Source organism: Poecile atricapillus, chromosome Z, assembly GCF_030490865.1.
Source record: "Poecile atricapillus isolate bPoeAtr1 chromosome Z, bPoeAtr1.hap1, whole genome shotgun sequence".
NCBI classification, from domain to species: Eukaryota; Metazoa; Chordata; class Aves; order Passeriformes; family Paridae; genus Poecile; species Poecile atricapillus.
The window spans coordinates 97847510-97865923 of NC_081289.1; the positions used below are offsets into that span (position 1 = coordinate 97847510).

At 51.3% G+C, this 18414-nt stretch overlaps 1 protein-coding gene across 1 annotated transcript; it reads right to left on the bottom strand.

Moving 5' to 3' along the window:
• Positions 1-9950: 9950 nt before the first annotated feature.
• FOXE1 (forkhead box E1) lies at positions 9951-10950 on the bottom strand. The gene has a single exon (XM_058865197.1). The coding sequence runs from the start codon at positions 10948-10950 to the stop codon at positions 10087-10089; it is 864 nt and encodes a 287-aa protein (XP_058721180.1). The 3' UTR covers positions 9951-10086.
• Between the last annotated feature and the right edge of the window lie 7464 nt (positions 10951-18414).

The following is an 18414-nucleotide window of genomic DNA, read 5'->3' on the forward strand; positions in this document are numbered from 1 at the left end:
TGGAAATATTTTTTGGTTTTAATTTCTGGGCAGCTTCACTCTGATCTTGTAAGACAAACAAAAGATGGTTGAAAACAGCTGAGTGCATTGGGCTGAAACTTGGCTGAGTTATACACTTTTGTCAGGAAAATGCCGTTGGGGCATAGACAGGAGACACTCTGCACAGCCATTGTGTTCCTGTCTCCCTAGACTTCACACAGGATTTCTCCTGAAGCCAGGAGGTAATGGGACGCCCTGTGTCTCTCCCCATGTTTTGGGTTTTGTCCTTGTTCCTGTGCACAGCAAGGGAAGAGGCTTTCTTACATTTCTGTAATATCCTGACACAGAAGGTCCTCTTGAGGAGGTCTGAAGGTTATATTGCCATTGTCTGGCTTCCCAAGGGCCTGTCTCCCAGAGCACAAGGCTGGCCAGGCCCTGAGGGCACCCTTAATTTGGGGGACTTTTTTTATGGCTCTAGACATACTGCTGCTGCTGTCCCAGAGCTCTCAAGGCTCTGTGTCACAGCATGTGTGACATCTAACTGGTGACACCAGTAAGAGGCTCTACAGTGACAGGATGGACACCCTTGACATCCCACCTCTGCTTTGGTCCCAGGGACACCACATGAGGAGCAAGTGCTTGGCAGCTCTTTGCACAGCCTCCCCACGCTGATGTCCTGAGCTCTACAGATACACTGCCAGAACCTCTAAAGCACCTGGTGGGTGTCAAAGCAGAAAGCATTCAAAACAGAAAGCATTCAGCAGCACCATACCAAAGCAAATCCAGCTCCATTCCCCACGGGCAGGAGGGGATGGAGGGATGGGTTTCATCTCCTGGAGGGACGGGTTTCCCTGCACAGGTATCCTGTTTTTGTCTCCATAGACGTATCATCTAACATGAAGTTTTGCTCTCCCCTTGAGTCATTGATACTGGTGGCAGCTGAACAAGATCTGTCAGCTTCTGCCATGCACCACTCAAACCTCACTCACAACCCCAAATATCTAAGGTACAACAAGAGAGCCTTGTGGAAGCCCTGCAGCATGTAAGGAGCTTCTATCTGGGAGGTTTGCTCTTAGACCAAGGCACTGGAGGAAGGCAGCTGAGGCTGCACTGGCCTGAAGGGGAGCCAGAGGCTGGAGGTCATGTTATGGTTGAGCAACATCACCACAGTTGTGCTGGGGTCCTCCTGCAAGTGTGGTGCCCACACCGTGCTGCAGAAAGGCTGGGCTGTATCTGCTGCCAGGCAGGCCAGGGGACCCTTCCAGCTGGTGGAGCCCCACAAGTGCCATGGCAGAGACCAGCAAGAGCCAGTGGCCCTCCCCAGCTCTCCCATCCTCTGTAGTGCTGACAGGAAGGGGGAATCGCCCATGCTGCCCGCTCCACATCTGCAGACATTTAGACTCTCTTGGCTTCCAGAGCCCTTTAGATTTTGGGGAGAAGAAGCTACTGGGGGGGCTTTAGACTCATCTTACAGCTCACATCAATCAAGGAGGGCACAGAACAACTCCGTTCCACCTTCTCCATTGAGAAGTGGAGCTGTAGGAGGTGGTGAAGGCTGGCAGAGAGAGGTGTTCATGAACATGGGGCAACACTCACTCTTGAAACACACACGGGCAGTAGTGCTTTCCTTGCACTGGAAGGCTGGGGGAGCTCCCTGAGGGCAGAGTTGCACAGGAACGAGAGCAAGCATCTCTGTGGAGACGCCTTTGGTGGCTAGGAAGTCCTGGAGTCATCCCAGGTACTGCACACTCTCTCTTAGAGCTGCTCGTACTCTGTCTTCTTTGGCAGACAGCAAGGAAGGTGCGTGCAAACAACAAATCTTATCGCAAACTAAACAAGAGAAAGATAAATCAACACTAATTCATCATGCACTGCTCCTTTCTCTGTTGAGAGGACAGATAACAGAGCTCTTGCTTACACAGAGGTTCAGGTGTGAAGCTGGACTCATGGCGGTCCATGTGCACCCCTGAGGTAGGTTCTGCTGCCTGAATGGAGCTGGGGACAGGCTGGCAAGGGCAGCTATATCTAGGTAGGGAGGCTTCTGTTTTGCAGGTGTAACAAATCACCTTCTTCCTCTCTTCCTCCTTCCTGAGTCCAAGACAGAAGACTTTACCCAGGGCCATTGACAGAGAGTCCAATAAAGCAAAAGGTGCCTGACACAGTGATCCTTGGTGTGCTGCAAAGTGGCAGAGCTGCCTGAGGCTCCTCCAGGATGCTCTGACCTGCTCCCTGAGACACGCAGATGAAGGCATGTTGTGGCACGCAGCAGATACAACCACTGTGGTTGTCTCCTCACTAGTGAGATTCAGCATATCGGTAAATGTCAACTGGGCTGCACTGAACATGCTCCTGTGAGCTTTACTCAGGGCTTCAGGTCCTGTCCCCCCCTGCTGCACAGCACAGGAAGCCATCCTGAGTGCTGACAGCCATGACATGACAGCTAAGGAGAGGAAACCTAACATCATATCCTAGAGAGCCAGACTGTCCTCTGTCCGTGGCAATATCATTTCAGGAAACATGCTTCTAGTTCTATGGGACAAGGAAGGCTGTTTGGTTTGTGCACCCTGGCTTCCCACTTCTCAAATTGCTCTTAATATACAGGGTACCCCACATCTGCTGAAAGTCAGGGGTAATTTGTGGCAGACTGTTGCTCATGGGTGATGTTTTGAGCCAGAAGGATCTTTCTGTCCTTAGCAGAAGTGAAAACATAGCTAAGCCTCAGCAGAAAGAAGTGGGCAAGCAACTTAGAGACAGAGGCCATCACAGGCCAGTGAAAGCCATTCCATAAGCCCATAAGTGCCTGGTCTTGCAGTGATAAGAAAAATTTGCTGATTACTTTACTAATATTGACTTTAAGCAGTAAATCCTGGAGACAGCAAATACCCACTCCCTCTTTAGCCACCACTTCCTGCTCAGAGCTTGTTAGCTCTGCTCCTTCCCATCCTGTGTTCACTATTTAAATAAATACCTCCCTAATGCTGCCAGGGCTGCCATAGACTGGAGCTGTGGGTCCAGCTAGGCTCACCAGTGCTCCACCATGCAACTTGACTCTCCTGTTTAACCAGGAAATCGTATAACCCTAGAAAAAGTTAAATGAGGACAACTTTCTGGAGACCTTAAATCCAACCCCTGCTCAGAGCATGGCTAAGTCTGACCAGACTGCTTTGGGCTTTCTCCAATCAAGTGTTGATCTTCTCTAAGACATGAGACACGTCTCCCTCTTGTCCTCATCTCAGGGCTGCCCCACTTTCAAGAAAAGCATGTTTTTCCTTTATGTTCCACATAAGGAACATAGGTTTCCCTCAGCACAGTGGTAGCTCCTTTCCTCTTTCTCCATTTTGGTGCACTTCAGAGAAGATGCCAGCTCCATCTTCTCAGTAACCCTCTTTCAGATTGCAAGTTACACTCCATGCTCACCTACTCTTCATGAGAACAACCCTGATTCCTTCCGCCTGTCCAATGCACCAGCTCCCTGCCTTGATGGCCTCAGCTGGGCTCCAATATAAGAATTACTTTCTTGCTCTGGGTTACCCTAACTGGATCCAGTGTTCCTACTGTGGGCTCACATAAGTTGGGAGAATAGCTACTTGTCTAAGCCCACGGCCTAGAAATTCAGTCCATCCAGATGGATTTGGGGTGCTGAGGACGAGCTGTGCCTCTGTCTCCCTCAGACAGCCTGAGGTTTTCACTGACAGGACACAGAAAACACAAAGAAACCAAGATATCACCTGGGAGGTAAACAGTGTGATCTGTGCTTTGCGGCCTTACTAATGGCGCTTTTATCAGCTCCCTCCTCTACGGACCATCACCCTGGGAACGCAGGAAAGCGCTAGAACGGAGCTCGGGTGCAGCACTAACCACAGCCCCTGCACAGGGCTCCTTGCTGGTGCAGGCTGGGATGGCGGGCCACAGGGGCGGCTCTGGAGCGCGGGTGTGGAGCGGAGCGCACCTGAGCAGGTGCCGGGAGCCGAGCCCGCCGCTCCGCTGCTCCGGCGGGAGCCGCGCCCCGCTCCCCGCTCCGCCCGGCGCGGCCGGCACTGCTCCCTAGCGGCAGCGACCGCGGGCTGGGCTGAAGAGGACCGGCTTAAAGATCGGCTCTTCTCCCCGCTGACTGTTCACAGACACATCCAGCCTGGCTTTGAACACTTCCAGCGCTGGGGCATCCGCAGCTTCTCTGGGCAACCTGTGCCTGTGCTTCACCACCCGCAATGGAATTTTTTCCAAATAGCTGATCTAAATCTACCTTCCTTCACTTCAAAGTCACTGCCCTTTGTCCTAGCACATGGCTTTGGTCAGAAGTCCCTCTCCTGTTTTCTTGTAGGCCTCCTTCAGATAGTGGAAGGTGCTATGAAGTCTCTCCAATTGTGTAAGGTCTTCCTGGATTTAAGTCCAGCTCCTGTTATGGCAGAGAGGTACTATATCTTACATCCAATTAAGCAGGAAAGCATGAAACCGTTTTCCCTGGTTGCTTCAAGAGGGTTTTTTTTTGCCTTTTCTCTAGAAGGGAAGAGTAGAGAAAACCTCCATGAAAACAAAATACAGACAAAATACCCAAGAAGGAAAACTTTTTTTTTTTTTTAACAAACGTTTCCTGCATAAAGGTCAAAGCCCTGAATCATGCTGTTTCCTCCATGAAAAAGCCACCAACATCACAGTAATACCCAAGCACAGCCTCTTACACCATGACAGGGTGTCACTTCTCACTTAGGCATTTATTCTGTGTGTCCTGAACTGTCTGTAACTCCAGGGCAACAATCAGGGCTTCAGGATTACACCGAGACTAGCTCACTTCCAGGTGACACATGAATGGGACACCCTCTCTGGTCTCTGGCATGGCGGCTCTAGGTAGTGGATACAGCTAAAGCCCAACTCCAGCTATATAATCTGCCCTCCAATTACAACTCACAAAGCTCTGGACTCCCTCCAAGGTACTCCCTCCTGAGCAAAGGCCAGCTGCCTCCCCCGCCTACTCTTTCTCATAGATTTGATCCACTTCCTGTCATTTTAAAATGCAGATAAATCATACTTGTGAGTCCCAAAGCTATGGAAGAAGACTTTCCTATTTGCACTTTGGTAACTTTGAAGATTAAACTACCTGTTCCCATCTCATTCATCGCCCTCCAGGCAGCTTGGGCTGTTGACAGGGCAACAGCTGCAGAATTCACTATCCTCCAAAAACCCTCAGGAAGCCAGTCACCACCCTCTCAGCAGGAGAAGGGGCAACATCTGCCATCATCTTACCCATGTGCAAGCCAGTTCATCATCCTGAGGTGTGGAGTTGCCCCTGAAGGCCTGTTACACCCCCTGCTAGCTTTGGTTATTGCTTGATGAATTGTTCCTACAGATGTTGCCATTGCATAAGGTGAACACAGTGTCAGCCTGCGGCTGCAGGAACTCCAACTCTGCAGCCAAAAATACTAACTGGCCTGGGGTGCAGGAGGCAAGACCAAGCATTTCTGGTGCTGCTGCCACAGGACAGGCAACATGTTTCCTGCAGTAACACCTCCTCAAGCTGGCCCAGCTCCATGTTGGAGCAATCAGAGAGTAATTAATGCCAAACACAATCCCCTTGCCCACCTCTGAGCTTCTGTTCCTCTCATGGGTAGTAGTCTCCCCTAACTGTTCCTTTTGCCAGCAGACACATGGCTGGGATGCAGCTTCATGTGTTGATGTCTGGGGCATGCTGATGGCCTGACAGGAGACCCTCAAAGCAGACTGGTGACTCAAGGGGTTGCAGAAGTTTGATATGCTACCTGTGGCCTGGCCTTGCTGACCCGTTCCTCCTCCTTCCCTCTGATGTCTTCAGCAACCCAGCAGACCAATAAAAGCCAAGGTAAGACAGGGTGAAAGCAACGAGCAGCACATGCCATACATCTGGCCCTGTATGTCTGCCAGTCTCAGGAGTACAGGGAAGGCTTGAAAGAGTAAACTCAGAGACACTTCATTACAAACAAGACAAAGGTTTATTTCCATTTCAAGTGAAGTAGAAGTGTAAATTAAAAAAAAAATCTCCAACATAGAATATAATATTCTCCTAGGCTGTACAGTCCACTTCTTTCTCCAAGTCTGCTCAGGGCCTGACTGTACCAGAACTTGGGCAGAACAGGAACTGAGAGGCTCCGTCCTTTGAAGAATGAGTGCTTTCAAGCCCCTTTCTCTTCTTATCAGTGCTCACATTTAAAGAGTTTCCTACAGGTTTACAATCCAGATTTATTGGACTCTTCTGACAGAAATCAAAAGAGTAGTTTGAAACTTAGACTAAGTTTGCTAAAAGGAAGGCTCTCAGATATTTACAATAAAACTCACAGAAATCAATTTTTTTTCTTATTCTTGGTAGTGCCCGAGAACTGTACAAGCAACGTGCCGGACAAAAACACATTGAGATATATATTTAACATATCCCCATGGCACAGGCATATACAGAACAAATTTTCTAACATATCCCCTTGGCATATCCCCATATCCTCACAGAGAAACCCAACCCCACGGCTCCCCAAGGACACAACAAGCATATCTTCCCCAGTCAGTGGTCAGGCAGTCCCGTGTCACACGTGGGCACTGGGGCAGCACATCTCAGCTCCACAAGGCACAGCCTGGAAGACCCACAGTGTCCAGCGCACCCTTGGCACCTGAGCCTACACGATAGCTCAGAGAGGTTGGAATAGCCACAAAACCTCAGCAGTGCTGCTGGGAAGGGATTGCTGGAGTCTTCAGGCCTGCTGCAAGCGGGAGGTTTGAGCACTCCCAGCACTAGCAAAAGACAGGTATAGCTTTGTCTGGTTTTACTTCAAAAGGCTCAAAGCACAGACCCCACACAGATACAGAGTCCCTTGAATGGTCCCAGTAGCTCTTCACAGTTCTGCCCAGGGTTTCTTGCTGTTTGTGACCAAACTTTAAGCAGTTTTTGGCCATGTCTCAGGTTCTTGATGCAGCAAGATCATCATTGTACCTGCTGCAAAAAATTAACAATCTAGATATGCGCAGTTTCTGTAGTTTGTAGGTGTAAAAGATCTGGAGAGAAACAAGAACAAGCATCTAGAGCTTCTCTGTGAACAACACACAACTGAACCTACTCAGTCTTTGCATTCTAAGTCACCAAGATCTGTCAGGCTTGTCTTTCAGACACTGAGTTTTGCTCCCCGAACTGCCTACATCTGTATGTATTCTGCTATCTGAGCTCAGAAGCATCTTCCACAAAACCTGTACCATCACTGGTGACCTTTTTTAGTTTGAACTCTAAACTGGCAGGAGATGTGAAGCAGAGAACAAAATGAGAGGAACAAGGGCCAGAAGACATCTAGGTTCTTCACTCTCATGACCAATGACAAGATTCATGGAGGCATGAAGGGAGGTTTAGGCTGGATATCACTCCAGACAGTGGCTGAGCACTGGAACAGGCTCCCCAGGGAGCAAGCAACAAGCCTGACAGAGTTCAAGAAGCATTTGGAAAATACTCTCAGGCACATGGTGTGGTTCTTGGGGCGTCCTGTGCAAGGACAGGAGCTGATCCTAATGAGTCCTTTCCAACTCAGCATTGCTATGATTCTATGAAAATTACCTGCTCCACATTGATAACTGCTTCTACAGGAAGGAAAGAAAGCATTAAAAGGCAGGGCTGCTCTCCCAGCTACCCCCAAATGAGCAAGAGGTTGGTATGGCTGAGGTCAAAGAAGTCAAAGTGACACAGTCCAGTCCTTCCAGGCAATGAAAGCAGAGCCAGCAGCTATCAAAAATACTAGGAGCTGGCACAGCCAGGTGTACAGATGTTCTTTGAGATGGTGAAGGGAGAGTTGGTAGAGGTGTTAGCACAGCTGCTGGGGATACCTGCCCCTGGCTGAGAGATCCCTCCAGGGTGGTAGCAGCTTCTGGATGTGCCAGGACCAGGAAGAACAACGAAGATACAACACAGTTCTTCAAAAAGGATAGGAAGGGAAAAATCTGACTGACCTCAGCAGACCAAAGAGTTGAGTGGTGCTTACACTTGCTGGCTGTGCCCACCCCGCACTGTCTTTGTACATGGAGCAGCCTCCTCAGCTCTGAGTAGGGACAGCAGCTTCCTGCAGTGCCACCACAGACAGGTCTACACAGGCACAGGACAGTGCTATCAGGTCAGTCTCAGCCTCTGAGCCCAGGAGCTGGCTCACCACATGCTATCCTGGGCACTCTGAACCCTTGAATCCAAAACTCATCTCCTACCTCACAGCCCTGCGAAAAGCAGACACACAACTTCTCCTGCCCTCCTACTGCAGAGGGCTTTACTCTTCTCCACACCAGGCTGTGCTGTGAGAACACCCAACCACCTTCCTTTGCTCCATCTCCTCTCTCATGTCCCACCTGGATATGCAGACCGTAGCACCAACAGGAAGCAAGGAGGCTGCCTCTACAGAAATTTCCTGCTGAGGACCTCATCTGAAAAAAGAGCAGAGAAGGTACAGGTGTCTTCATGGGATCAAAAGCTCCTTGCAGCAAAGCACAGCAGTGTGTTTACAAGAGACAGAAAACATGAAATGAGATTAGAGAAGTGCTAAATGGAGGGCACAAGGAGAAACTTCTCCCCCACAAGGACAGCCAGGTTGCCCAAAGAGACTGCGCTGTCTCCATTCTTGGAGGTGATGAAGACTCAACTACATAGGGCTGAGCCTACTGGTCTGAGTCATAGCTGACCCTGATTTGGGTACCAGATTGGAACAGAAATTTCCCAAGATCTTCTCCAACCTGAGTTATACTATGATCTATACCCTTCTCGACCTTCTCACCAACCTCCTCCAGACCCTGGATACACAGGTTCCCCACCTCCATGGGAAAAAGGAGCTGTGTAAGAACACCTTGGAGCAGGGCTATGTCGGCTCCCTCTACACCCACAGCCCCAGGCAGAGTCTTGGGCATCCACTGCTGCTCCAGACCTCCTTCCAGGGTGGTGAGGTCTGTTGGGTGGGGTATGTTCGAGTTTCCCCACACATCTAGTTTCAAGCTTTTGTCTCACAGACATTCCTATTAGTTGTTCCCTCTATGTATCTCTCCAGACTCTCTTCCATCCCAGGAAAGCTTGAAAGTGGAGCAACTGAAGATGAAAAGGCACTGTATCCTGCCTCTTGTGTTCCAGAAACAAAAGTTTTCTCCTATATATGCCAATTTTTCTAGACTACAGACAGAGCTGGGCTGATCTTGGGATCAAAGCAATTTAGGCTGCAAGTACCTCCGCAGACCTCATGATAGGTCTCCACTCAAAACAAGTCCAAATTTAATGTTGGCTACAACTTCAGAGGCAGATCAGGCTCCGTCCAATCAAGTTGGAAGACCTCCAAGGGCAGAGGTCCCACAGCCTCCCTGTGTCCGTCTTCCAGGGGCCGGGCATGCTCATGGCAGAAATTTTTGTAGTTCCAATCCCACCACAGCTCCCATCCCTGCAGCACAGAGCACGACATCTGGAAGGATGTGACTTGATGCGTTTTTCTGCAGCCCTGGCATCCAAACCTTCTCCAGCCTTGGCCACACCGCTGATGTAAAGCCCAGGGATAAAGCAATAGCCATCAGGGACATGCCACCACATCAGCGCCACGAATTCTGCTTTTACAGCTTTGCGTGCATGAGGCCAGGGAATGCTTCCTCCTGCCTCCCTCCTTCACCTCACCAACAGACATTTAACTCTCTAAAAACACATGTCAACAACAGCAGAGATACTTTTAAACGTGAAATCTTCCTGGGTAGACCAAGAGGGGCCCAGTTGGGTGTGCCGGGAGAGTGGGAGCCTGGCAGGAAGCTTTGAGCACCTGCCCCAGGAAAGGCTGTAGAAGAGGAACACGCTGTCTCCATTCTTGGAGGTGATGAAGACTCAACTACATAGAACAGAAACAGACTGCTTGCCCCATCCAAGCACTTGTGAGTCCCTCGGACTTTTCTGCCGAGAGTGGACAGAGCTGGACAGGACACCCCAGGTCCCCAGGGCTGACTGCGACACTCCTCGCCAGGAAGCCCGGGCAATGGCAGAATGCGTAGGTGCAGCCCAAGGTTCTTCAGCACCTTCCCGGGCAGCGCCGTGCCGAGTGACCCGCGCGTTCCGCCGTCTCCCGGACTCCGGTCCGCGCTGTCGGGCCTCTCCGGGATGGGTCAGAGAGCCGGGACGAACCTGTCGGGGCCTCCAGGGTAGGTGCCGTGCCGCCGTGCGGGCTCGGCGGCACTCAGCTGCCCTCCGGCGCCGTAGGCGTGGGGCAGCGGCGGGTAGGGCGCCGGTATGCCAGGGGGGCCGGGCGAAGAGGCGGGCAGCACGATGCGCCCCGACGGCGCGTACAGCGGCCCGTGGCCCCCGGGCGCGTAGGGCCCGGGAGCGGTGGGCAGCGGGGCGTAGGCGTGGGGCAGGGCGGCGGAGGAGCAGCCCTGCGCGGGGAAGGCGGTGGCGAAGGCGCAGGAGGCGGCGGCGGGTGCCGGGGGCAGGTCGGCGGGGGGCGGCGGGGCGGGCAGCGGGAGGAGGTGGCAGGGAGCGGCGGGGCGCTCGGCGAGGAAGGCCGGGTAGGTGGAGAGGTCGCTACGCTTGAAACGTTTTCTGCGGCGGAGGAAGGACCCGCTCTCGAACATGTCGCGGGCGTGGGGGTCCAGCGTCCAGTAGTTGCCCTTGCCGGGGCGGCCGGGCTCCCGTGGCACCTTGACAAAGCAGTCATTGAGGGTGAGGTTGTGGCGGATGCTGTTCTGCCACTTGCGGGGACTGTCGCGGTAGAAGGGGAAGCGCTCGGTAATGAAGCGGTAGATGCCCCCAAGCGTCAGTCGCCGCTCGGGCGCCTGCCCGATGGCCATGGCGATGAGGGCGATGTAGCTGTACGGCGGCTTGCCCCGCTCCGCCGGACGCTTGCGGCGCCGCCGCCCGCCCCGCGGCCCCGCCGCCGCCGCCGCCGCCTCCTCTCCCGGCGGCACCGCGTCCGCCTTCAGCGGCGGGGGCGGCGGCGGGGGACCCGGCGGCAGCCGGCTCTCGGCTGTCATGTGGCCGTCGGAGCGGGTCTGCGCCGGACCGAGCCGAGCCGAGGAAGCACAGCGCTCCGCGACCGCGGCTTTTATGCGGCGGTGTCCGGCGGCTCCGCGCCCGGGCGGCCGGCACTCCCCCTGCTACGCCCCGCCGCCCGGGAGGCGCGGGCAGGGCCGGGCGTGCCGCCGCTGCCGCCGCGGGTAGGGGCAGCGCCCTGCCCGGCATCCCCTCCCGCCCCTCTCCGCCGGTCCCCGTCCGTCCCCAGCGCCGTCGGGGCACAGCGGACCCGCCGCCGTCGGGGGCGCACAGCTCCGGAGGGCACCGAGCGGAGCGGGGTCGTCGCCGGGATCCCGGTGCGGCTGTCCGGGCACCACGGGAATTTGACGCGCCTCCCCGTAGGGCTCGGCGCCGTCGGGGCCGGTTGTGCTGGCGACCGCGGGCCGAGGTGGCAGCGATGAGGGGCCGCCGCTGTCGGAGGGGATGCTGCAGGTCCGAGCGGGACAGTCGGCCTCGGGCAACATTGCCCAGGGAGCCCCACGCTTCTTTGAGGAAATCAAGCTGTCGAAACAAATTAGGCTGGAAAAAAAGCCACCCGGTGACAGATCTGCGTGGGGAGAGGCAGTAAGTGCGGGCTTAGGCTAGGCGGTTTGCGTGCAGGGCTGCTATGTAGAATGCGCTGAGGCTGGAGCCCTCCTAGCTGCTACCCAGCAGCGATTTGGCACATGGCTAGGCTCTTGTGCCCCTGGTTTACCCCTGAGCTGACCTGCTTGTCCCTGATCCTTATGCCACAGGACCTCACAGGTCCATGATCCAACCAGGAAGGATGCCAGGCTCTCCACAAGCTAATGCTGGGACATACCTGCCAGCTCCCTCACGTTTGCTCAGATACTTGGGGCTGAGGGTCAGGTCCCAGCTGAGTGCACCAGCTGGTGAGGAATGCTTGCCCAGGACTTGAAGCCCTGTACCACACACCCACAGGCCTGGGGAGAGCACAGTCTCCTCACCTGCTGGTGTGATGTTCCTTGCAAACCAGAATATAAAGGAGATGGCAGGACGTCCTAGAGGTGGGATGGAGAGTGTCTGCAGGTGTGCACAGGCATGTGTGTGAATGGAAGGGTGCACATGCACAGATACATGGGTGTGCAAGGGCACTGGTGTGGGTGTGAGGATGTGAGTGAGAGCTTGTAGGTGTGCACTGGCAGGCAAGTGTGTGTACAAACAAATGCCAACACACACAGGTGGGTAACTGGACCCGAGGCTTGCATGTGGGCATGGAGCAGATGTGAGCAGATATGTGTGCAGAGGTGGATGTGCACAGGTGTGCAGGTGCTGTGCATGGCTGTACACCTGATCCTGCCCATGTCTTGGTGTCTCGTGCCAGTTCTTCCAGAACTCCATTCACGAGTGCGCTGCTGTGTCTATCTTTATAGGAGAAGCTTTTCCAAAGCCCTCTTGGGCATTACAGAAATGATTTTTAAGTGAGAAAGAGGAGGTAAGAGATGCTTATCCTAGTGCAACATGGCTCCTTTGGAGGTGTCCAACAGAGTTGTTGAGCTATTTATCTGCTTGGAGAAAAATCCGTGTGTGCGTGTGTGTGTGTGTGTGTGTGTGAGAGAGAGAGAGAGAGAGAGGATCCGTTTCCGTACAGCAAACAAGCCCCAGCCCTGCTTTCCAGCTAAATAAGGGACTTAGGAGTCCTATGGCTACCTGCTTGTCTTTGTGGCTTCCCAGCAATCTGGGAGATAGCAATAAGTCCTCTGGAGCTAGCAGAATAAACCATGAAGTGGCACTTGCTGTGGACCCACATGTGCATGTCGTGTGTCCAGTAGCTGGATGCAGACACTGGGCAGTATTTCAAATTACATGCTGCAGAGTTTGTTACAAGAGTAAAAAATCCTGTACCAATACCTACATTCTTGAAGTGCACAGCAGACTAGGGTAGTATTACCCTGTATGAACCAAAACCCAGCTCCTTAGTAAGAAGCTGCCTCACCAATAAGGCTCTGCCTTCTGGCTCGTGGGAAGCTGCAGCTGGGAATGGATTTTCCTATCAGATGTTCCAAAAGGCAGTGCTGCAGTTCAGTCACCTCTGGGGCTGTGTCTCTCTGTGCCATGCCAATTCCATGCCTCCAGAGGGCAAAGTCAGATCGTGCTTCGCTTTCCACTCGTCGAGGATGGGGAATGAAAGAGGTGTGTGCTGAGGAGGGATGGTGTGCTGAACAGCTGCTTTTGCCCTCCCTGCTGGTGATGAAAATCCTTTCCCAAGTAAGCACTTTCCTTGGCAGAGCCCAAAGCAGAGTGAAATGGATACCCAAGCAGCATGTGCTGGCTCTTGTCTCTTCTCCTTTCCACATCACACAGCTCAAACTGTGGTGCCAGTATTTGTGAGTGGAGTGGGAGTTGTATAACATGGTGCCCTCAATCTGGTATTCTCATAAACCTATTTAAAAGTACTTTTAAGTCTCTACTTCGGGAGCAGGAGTATGTCCCATTTTAAGCATTGGTGTCTCTTTTGAGTAGCAGTTCCCATGGGGAGTGAACTATGGAGAACATGAAACTCCAGCTCACCCACCTGGATCTTAGATTGCAGATCTCCTTCAGCTGTAAGTCAAGTGGTGCCTGTTGCTGGAGCAGAACAGTTGGTGTTCATGCTTGTGAAGCATTGTTTTCTCTTTCGCTTCCATCATGCTGGAGGAGCGACAAGAGTAAGTAAGATGGAAAACACCATGCATTGATTAAACCCATTTATAATAGAGTTCATAATACAATCAAAAGTGTATGATATCTACATAGTATTACCCATACAAAATCTATCACTTGAACTTTCTTTTTGTCTCTGGGACAAAGTTTAGAGTTACTGTATTTTCTGTCTAAATTTCTCAGCTCAGATCCTGCCAACACTAAGGTCTACATCCTTCAGTTGGACAAAGAGGTCATTGATTGTGAGACCACTGCACCTCAGAGTTGTACCATGCACGAGGGCATTGTTCCTTGGCCTCTCAAGAATGGAGTTTGTTAGTACTGGTAGATGCTAGAGAATTACCCCAACCAAAATCCCATCTGCTTGGATCTCCAAGGGCAATTTCCACCCATGGAAAGAAATCCAGTTCACTCCCCACACATCTGCCATATTACAAACCACACCACTGAGATCCCTCAAAGGTAGGCTATGGAGACACCCTGCTCTTCGTGAGTCCTATGACCTGAGCTGCTTCTTCCACTTCAACCAAACAAGGTGAAGTGGACACTAAATGTGTGGGCAGCCCCTTCATGTGCAACACATTGGTAGTTTTGTTTCTACATCAGAATTCCTCTCCTCTCTGAGGTGAGAAAAAGTTTTGCCTCTGTGACCCAGGAACAGCAGGGCTGTATTTAATGTACTCCAAGTTAAGGGTCTTAATGTCTCCAAGTTAAGGCAAAATCAAAATCCCAGATAATATTGGCTGAATGCAAATCAAGTGAGAGCACATACCTATGGCACAGCCACCACCCCAAACTCAGCTGTATCTATCATGGAATGGCAAGTTTGGGGGTTTTATTGGCTGTGTGTTTGGTGCCAGGACCTTGCATTTAGAAGCCTTGAGAGCATCAGAGCCAGACACATCATGATAGTTTGTGACAAGGAGCTTAACCCTACCTGCAATTTGTGGTTAAGATCTGAGAGGGGACCATAAGCCTGAGCCTTCTGGAATAAGACATGTCATGGCTTGGCATCATTCATGCACTTCCAGAGCACATTCCACAAAGAAGTATCCAAAGTGACTGATCTTAAGATATTTTGCACCTAGCTGGAGTTAATGGGAGACAAGAACAGGGAGGTGATTGCATTTTGGAAACACTTTGTGGCTAGATTGTGATATGGGGACCAAACCTCTGAGGGAGAATGATGTACCACTGAACATGGAGTATGACCATGTGGCAGAAGAGAGGCTGGAAAACAACATACTGCAAGGATACTGCATATTTTCACCAGCTGTTCACTTGCATAGTGGGGGTAATATTTCTCTCTCCATCAGTGGCCTGGTTGTTTAGTATCAGTGCTGTTTTTCCAAATTACTGCAGCTTCTCATCCATTGTTGAGTTTTCTATGGAAACTTGGGGCTCCTGGGGGGAAAGAATCGTTTGCTGAATCACACAGATATAGCCAGGTTGGTGTGGGAGATTTGATGTAGCTGTTGTGGTCATTCTTCTGTAGAAAAAACCAAAACATCATGGTGGCATTAAAATAGTCCATGTCTCAGACCAGAAATTGGGGCAAGAGCCATGGGCAGTCTTAGTCTCCATCCCTAATGGTTCCATCTGGGCAGGGCACCAAGCATGCTTGACTGACAGCCCAGCAGCTCCCCTGGCTCTTGGAGGGAAAGAGGGTCTGCAGCAGGTGAGCTGCAACAGGGGCAGGTGCAGGTGGGCAGGGCAAGCTCTCTCAGAGCTGAACACCACCTCTGACCATTCCCTCGGGACCCTGCCCCACTTGGGAATTTGGTGTGAGCAGCACAATGACAAAAGGATTGGCTGTACAGCGTGGGAGATGGGCAGGACTGGTGCTCTGGGGTGATGGTAGCGCTGAACTAGAGCGAGCAGATGACACAGGAAGAGGCAAGGCCCCAGCCTAGAGGGACCACCACAAAAGGGACCACCACAAAAGGGACCACTACAAAAGGGAGCACAGGACTGCTGGAAAGCTTGGGGAGCCCAGCCAGGGGAAGATGCGAGTGGAGCCCTGCTGCAGAGGCTCTGAGGAACGCCGTACATGGGGCTGGACACAAGCCAGGAGTGACTCTTGCAGCAAGTGAGGTACACTCTGTACTGGGATTCCTGAGGGGGAGCACAGCTTGTCAGGCAAACCGAGGTCTGTGCCAGCACTCCTAAACAGTTAAACGTGGAAGCTTGCTGTGCACACTGGCAGTGAGAGCCCCATTTAGCTAAGACATGGAGCCACAACCTGAAGCAATAGAAAACACCACATGTGGTGTGGGCAACAAGGAGCAGGCACCTTCTTAGTGGAAGCAGTGTGGATGCAGCCTGAGCTGGATGGGCCATGACATACTCATTTGTTCCCCTGCTGAAGGAGAATTTAGAGTTGGTTTTCAAGAGAATAAGCTGCCCATTCTTGCCTTTGCATCACCAAGATATCACTGGGAGTAGCGCAGATCCATCAGATGCTTCAAAAAGGAGGAGCTGGCTTTTTCTGGAAACATGCAAAGCAGAGTCAAGCTACTTCTGTAAGCTGAAAATCACTTGCTATCCTTTTAGGGTTGTTTTCTTTTTGTTTGGTGGTTTTTTGTTTTTTTTTTTTGCGTGCAGGTGTTAGAAAGTTTGCATGGCTCTTGTTCCCCTGAAGCCTGTGAATTTCAGCACCTCATGAAAATCTTCCAGATGGGTATCTTTGAATAGCTGTCAGATATAGGTGGCATGGAAATAACTTCTTCCTATTTTGTCTATCAAATGCCCTATTTGGGCAGTCATTCAACAGTTTTGAGAGGCTGAATCTCTGGTAGGGTGAACATATTCCTGCTCAGTATTTCCCAGGTACCCTGCTGGGACCGGTGTCCTCTGCTGTCTCACAGCAGGTGTCACTGGCATCTGACAGAAGCTCCTACTGAGGGCCCTCAGGGCCAGAAAGACCCTGAGGCTCATGGACAGGAAGTGTCACCCGATGACAATTTTTTTTAAGACAAATTACTATTTGCCAGAGTAGCAATTCTTCACAGCTATGAGTGAAACATGATGCTTGATAGACAATGATAGAATACAGTGGCTTAGAGGGAATTATTAATTGGTTGCTTTGGAAGCTGGTAATTAGTTATTTAAGTATAATTAATTAATTAATTGCCACATTGTGAACAAAATATATTTGAAAATATCCTGCTTTACTTCAAAAAGCTATGTGGAAAGAAGTAATATTTGCTTTCTTTTTTCTTTGTTGCAGACAGAACCACATTGTCCTGGACACTGGCTTTTTCTAAGTCACATTTAAGCAAGGGATAGAGAGGGGACAGGTCATTGTGGCCAAACTGTAGAGTTAAGATGTAAATTTCACAGTGCAGGTGAGAGAAATTTATTTGTGTTCTCTGTTGGCAGCATTCCTCATGTTGTTTCACCCAAATATGGATATTTAAAACTCTTAACAAATTGCAGTGGCGATGCCCTATAATTTACTAACCAATTCCCTATCCCAAGACATGCCCTGCACTGTGGTCCTTGCAGAGCACTTTGCTCGTGGTCACAGACACTGCATCAGCCAAGGAGGGAGATAAAGGGAAGGAGCAAAGTAGATGGGAGCAGTGGGGTAAGACTGGGAACACGTGAAGGAGGGGAAAGAGAAGTACCGTGGAAAAGCAAGGAATGTGGAGAGAAAGGGTTGGGGGTGGAGCTGGGAGAATATGAAGAGCCTTTGCTGGAACACTCCTTGGGAGGTTTGTTTGGTGGAGAGGATCTTGTACGGGTAGACAGAAAAAAGCTCACTTAAGTTTGATCTCCTCTGGATCTTGGTCTGGAGTCAAAGGCTCTCAGCATCACTTTGGTACAAGCAAAAAATCATGAAAAGTAACGTCACAGCTTTCTAGGACTGGTCTACACAGACCACGAAAAGGTGCTTTTTTGCTCTTTATTTTTTTTTTTTCTTTAAAGCAAGGAAAATCACTGATTAAACTGTTCTACTGAGCATTATTAAACAAAACACTTGTTGCCCTTCCCTGGAAACTGCAGCTTTTAGCATGCTTTGCGTGACTCTACTTGATCAACAAAAATAATCTGTTTTAGTAGGTAGGTTCAGGCACCTACCTACACTTTTTGTGTGCCAAGTTTCTGACTCTTCTTCGGGGTTTTCTGGGGAAGCCCTTAGCGCTAAAGCAGGTCAGAGGGAGAGCTGGGGATCAAAGACATGGGGTCAGAGCCTACAGCAGGGATTGCAGGGAGAGACAAAGGCACAGCCACAGCGTGGCCCTGCGGCTGGAAGCAAAACTCCCAGCTGGAAAACAGCTCCCAGTTAAAGATGAGTAGCCTCTCTGCGCCCTTTCCTGGCCTTGGGCGCAGCCAGGTGGATGCTCAGGCTGGCGAGCGTGTGTCAAGCACTGACTGGGGAAAGAAATGTTGTACTTTAAAGGGCAGAAAAGCTGCAGCGTTGTGCGTGCATTGTGTGTGCCCGAGCAGCGCCCAGCGCACCGCTGGATGTTAAACCACGCCTGGCGGTAGGGAGAGCTGTGAGTACCGCTGCTTTCAGCTGCCGGGGGTTGATGCTGATGGGGGATCGGTCGGACCTCCCCCCCCCCCCCCACTGTAATTCCATGCCTGAGGGATGTAAATAGTCTTTATTTAAAAAACAAAGTGTAAAGTGGGGATAGTTCGAGCTTATTGGCACTGGCTGACAAAATCTGAATACTTTTACAAAGAGCCCCTGTTTTTTTTTGCCTGGGCCCCTTTGTTCTCCTTGCCTCTCTCTGACCCTCTAGCAATCACCATGGTAATTACCAAGTAATGCC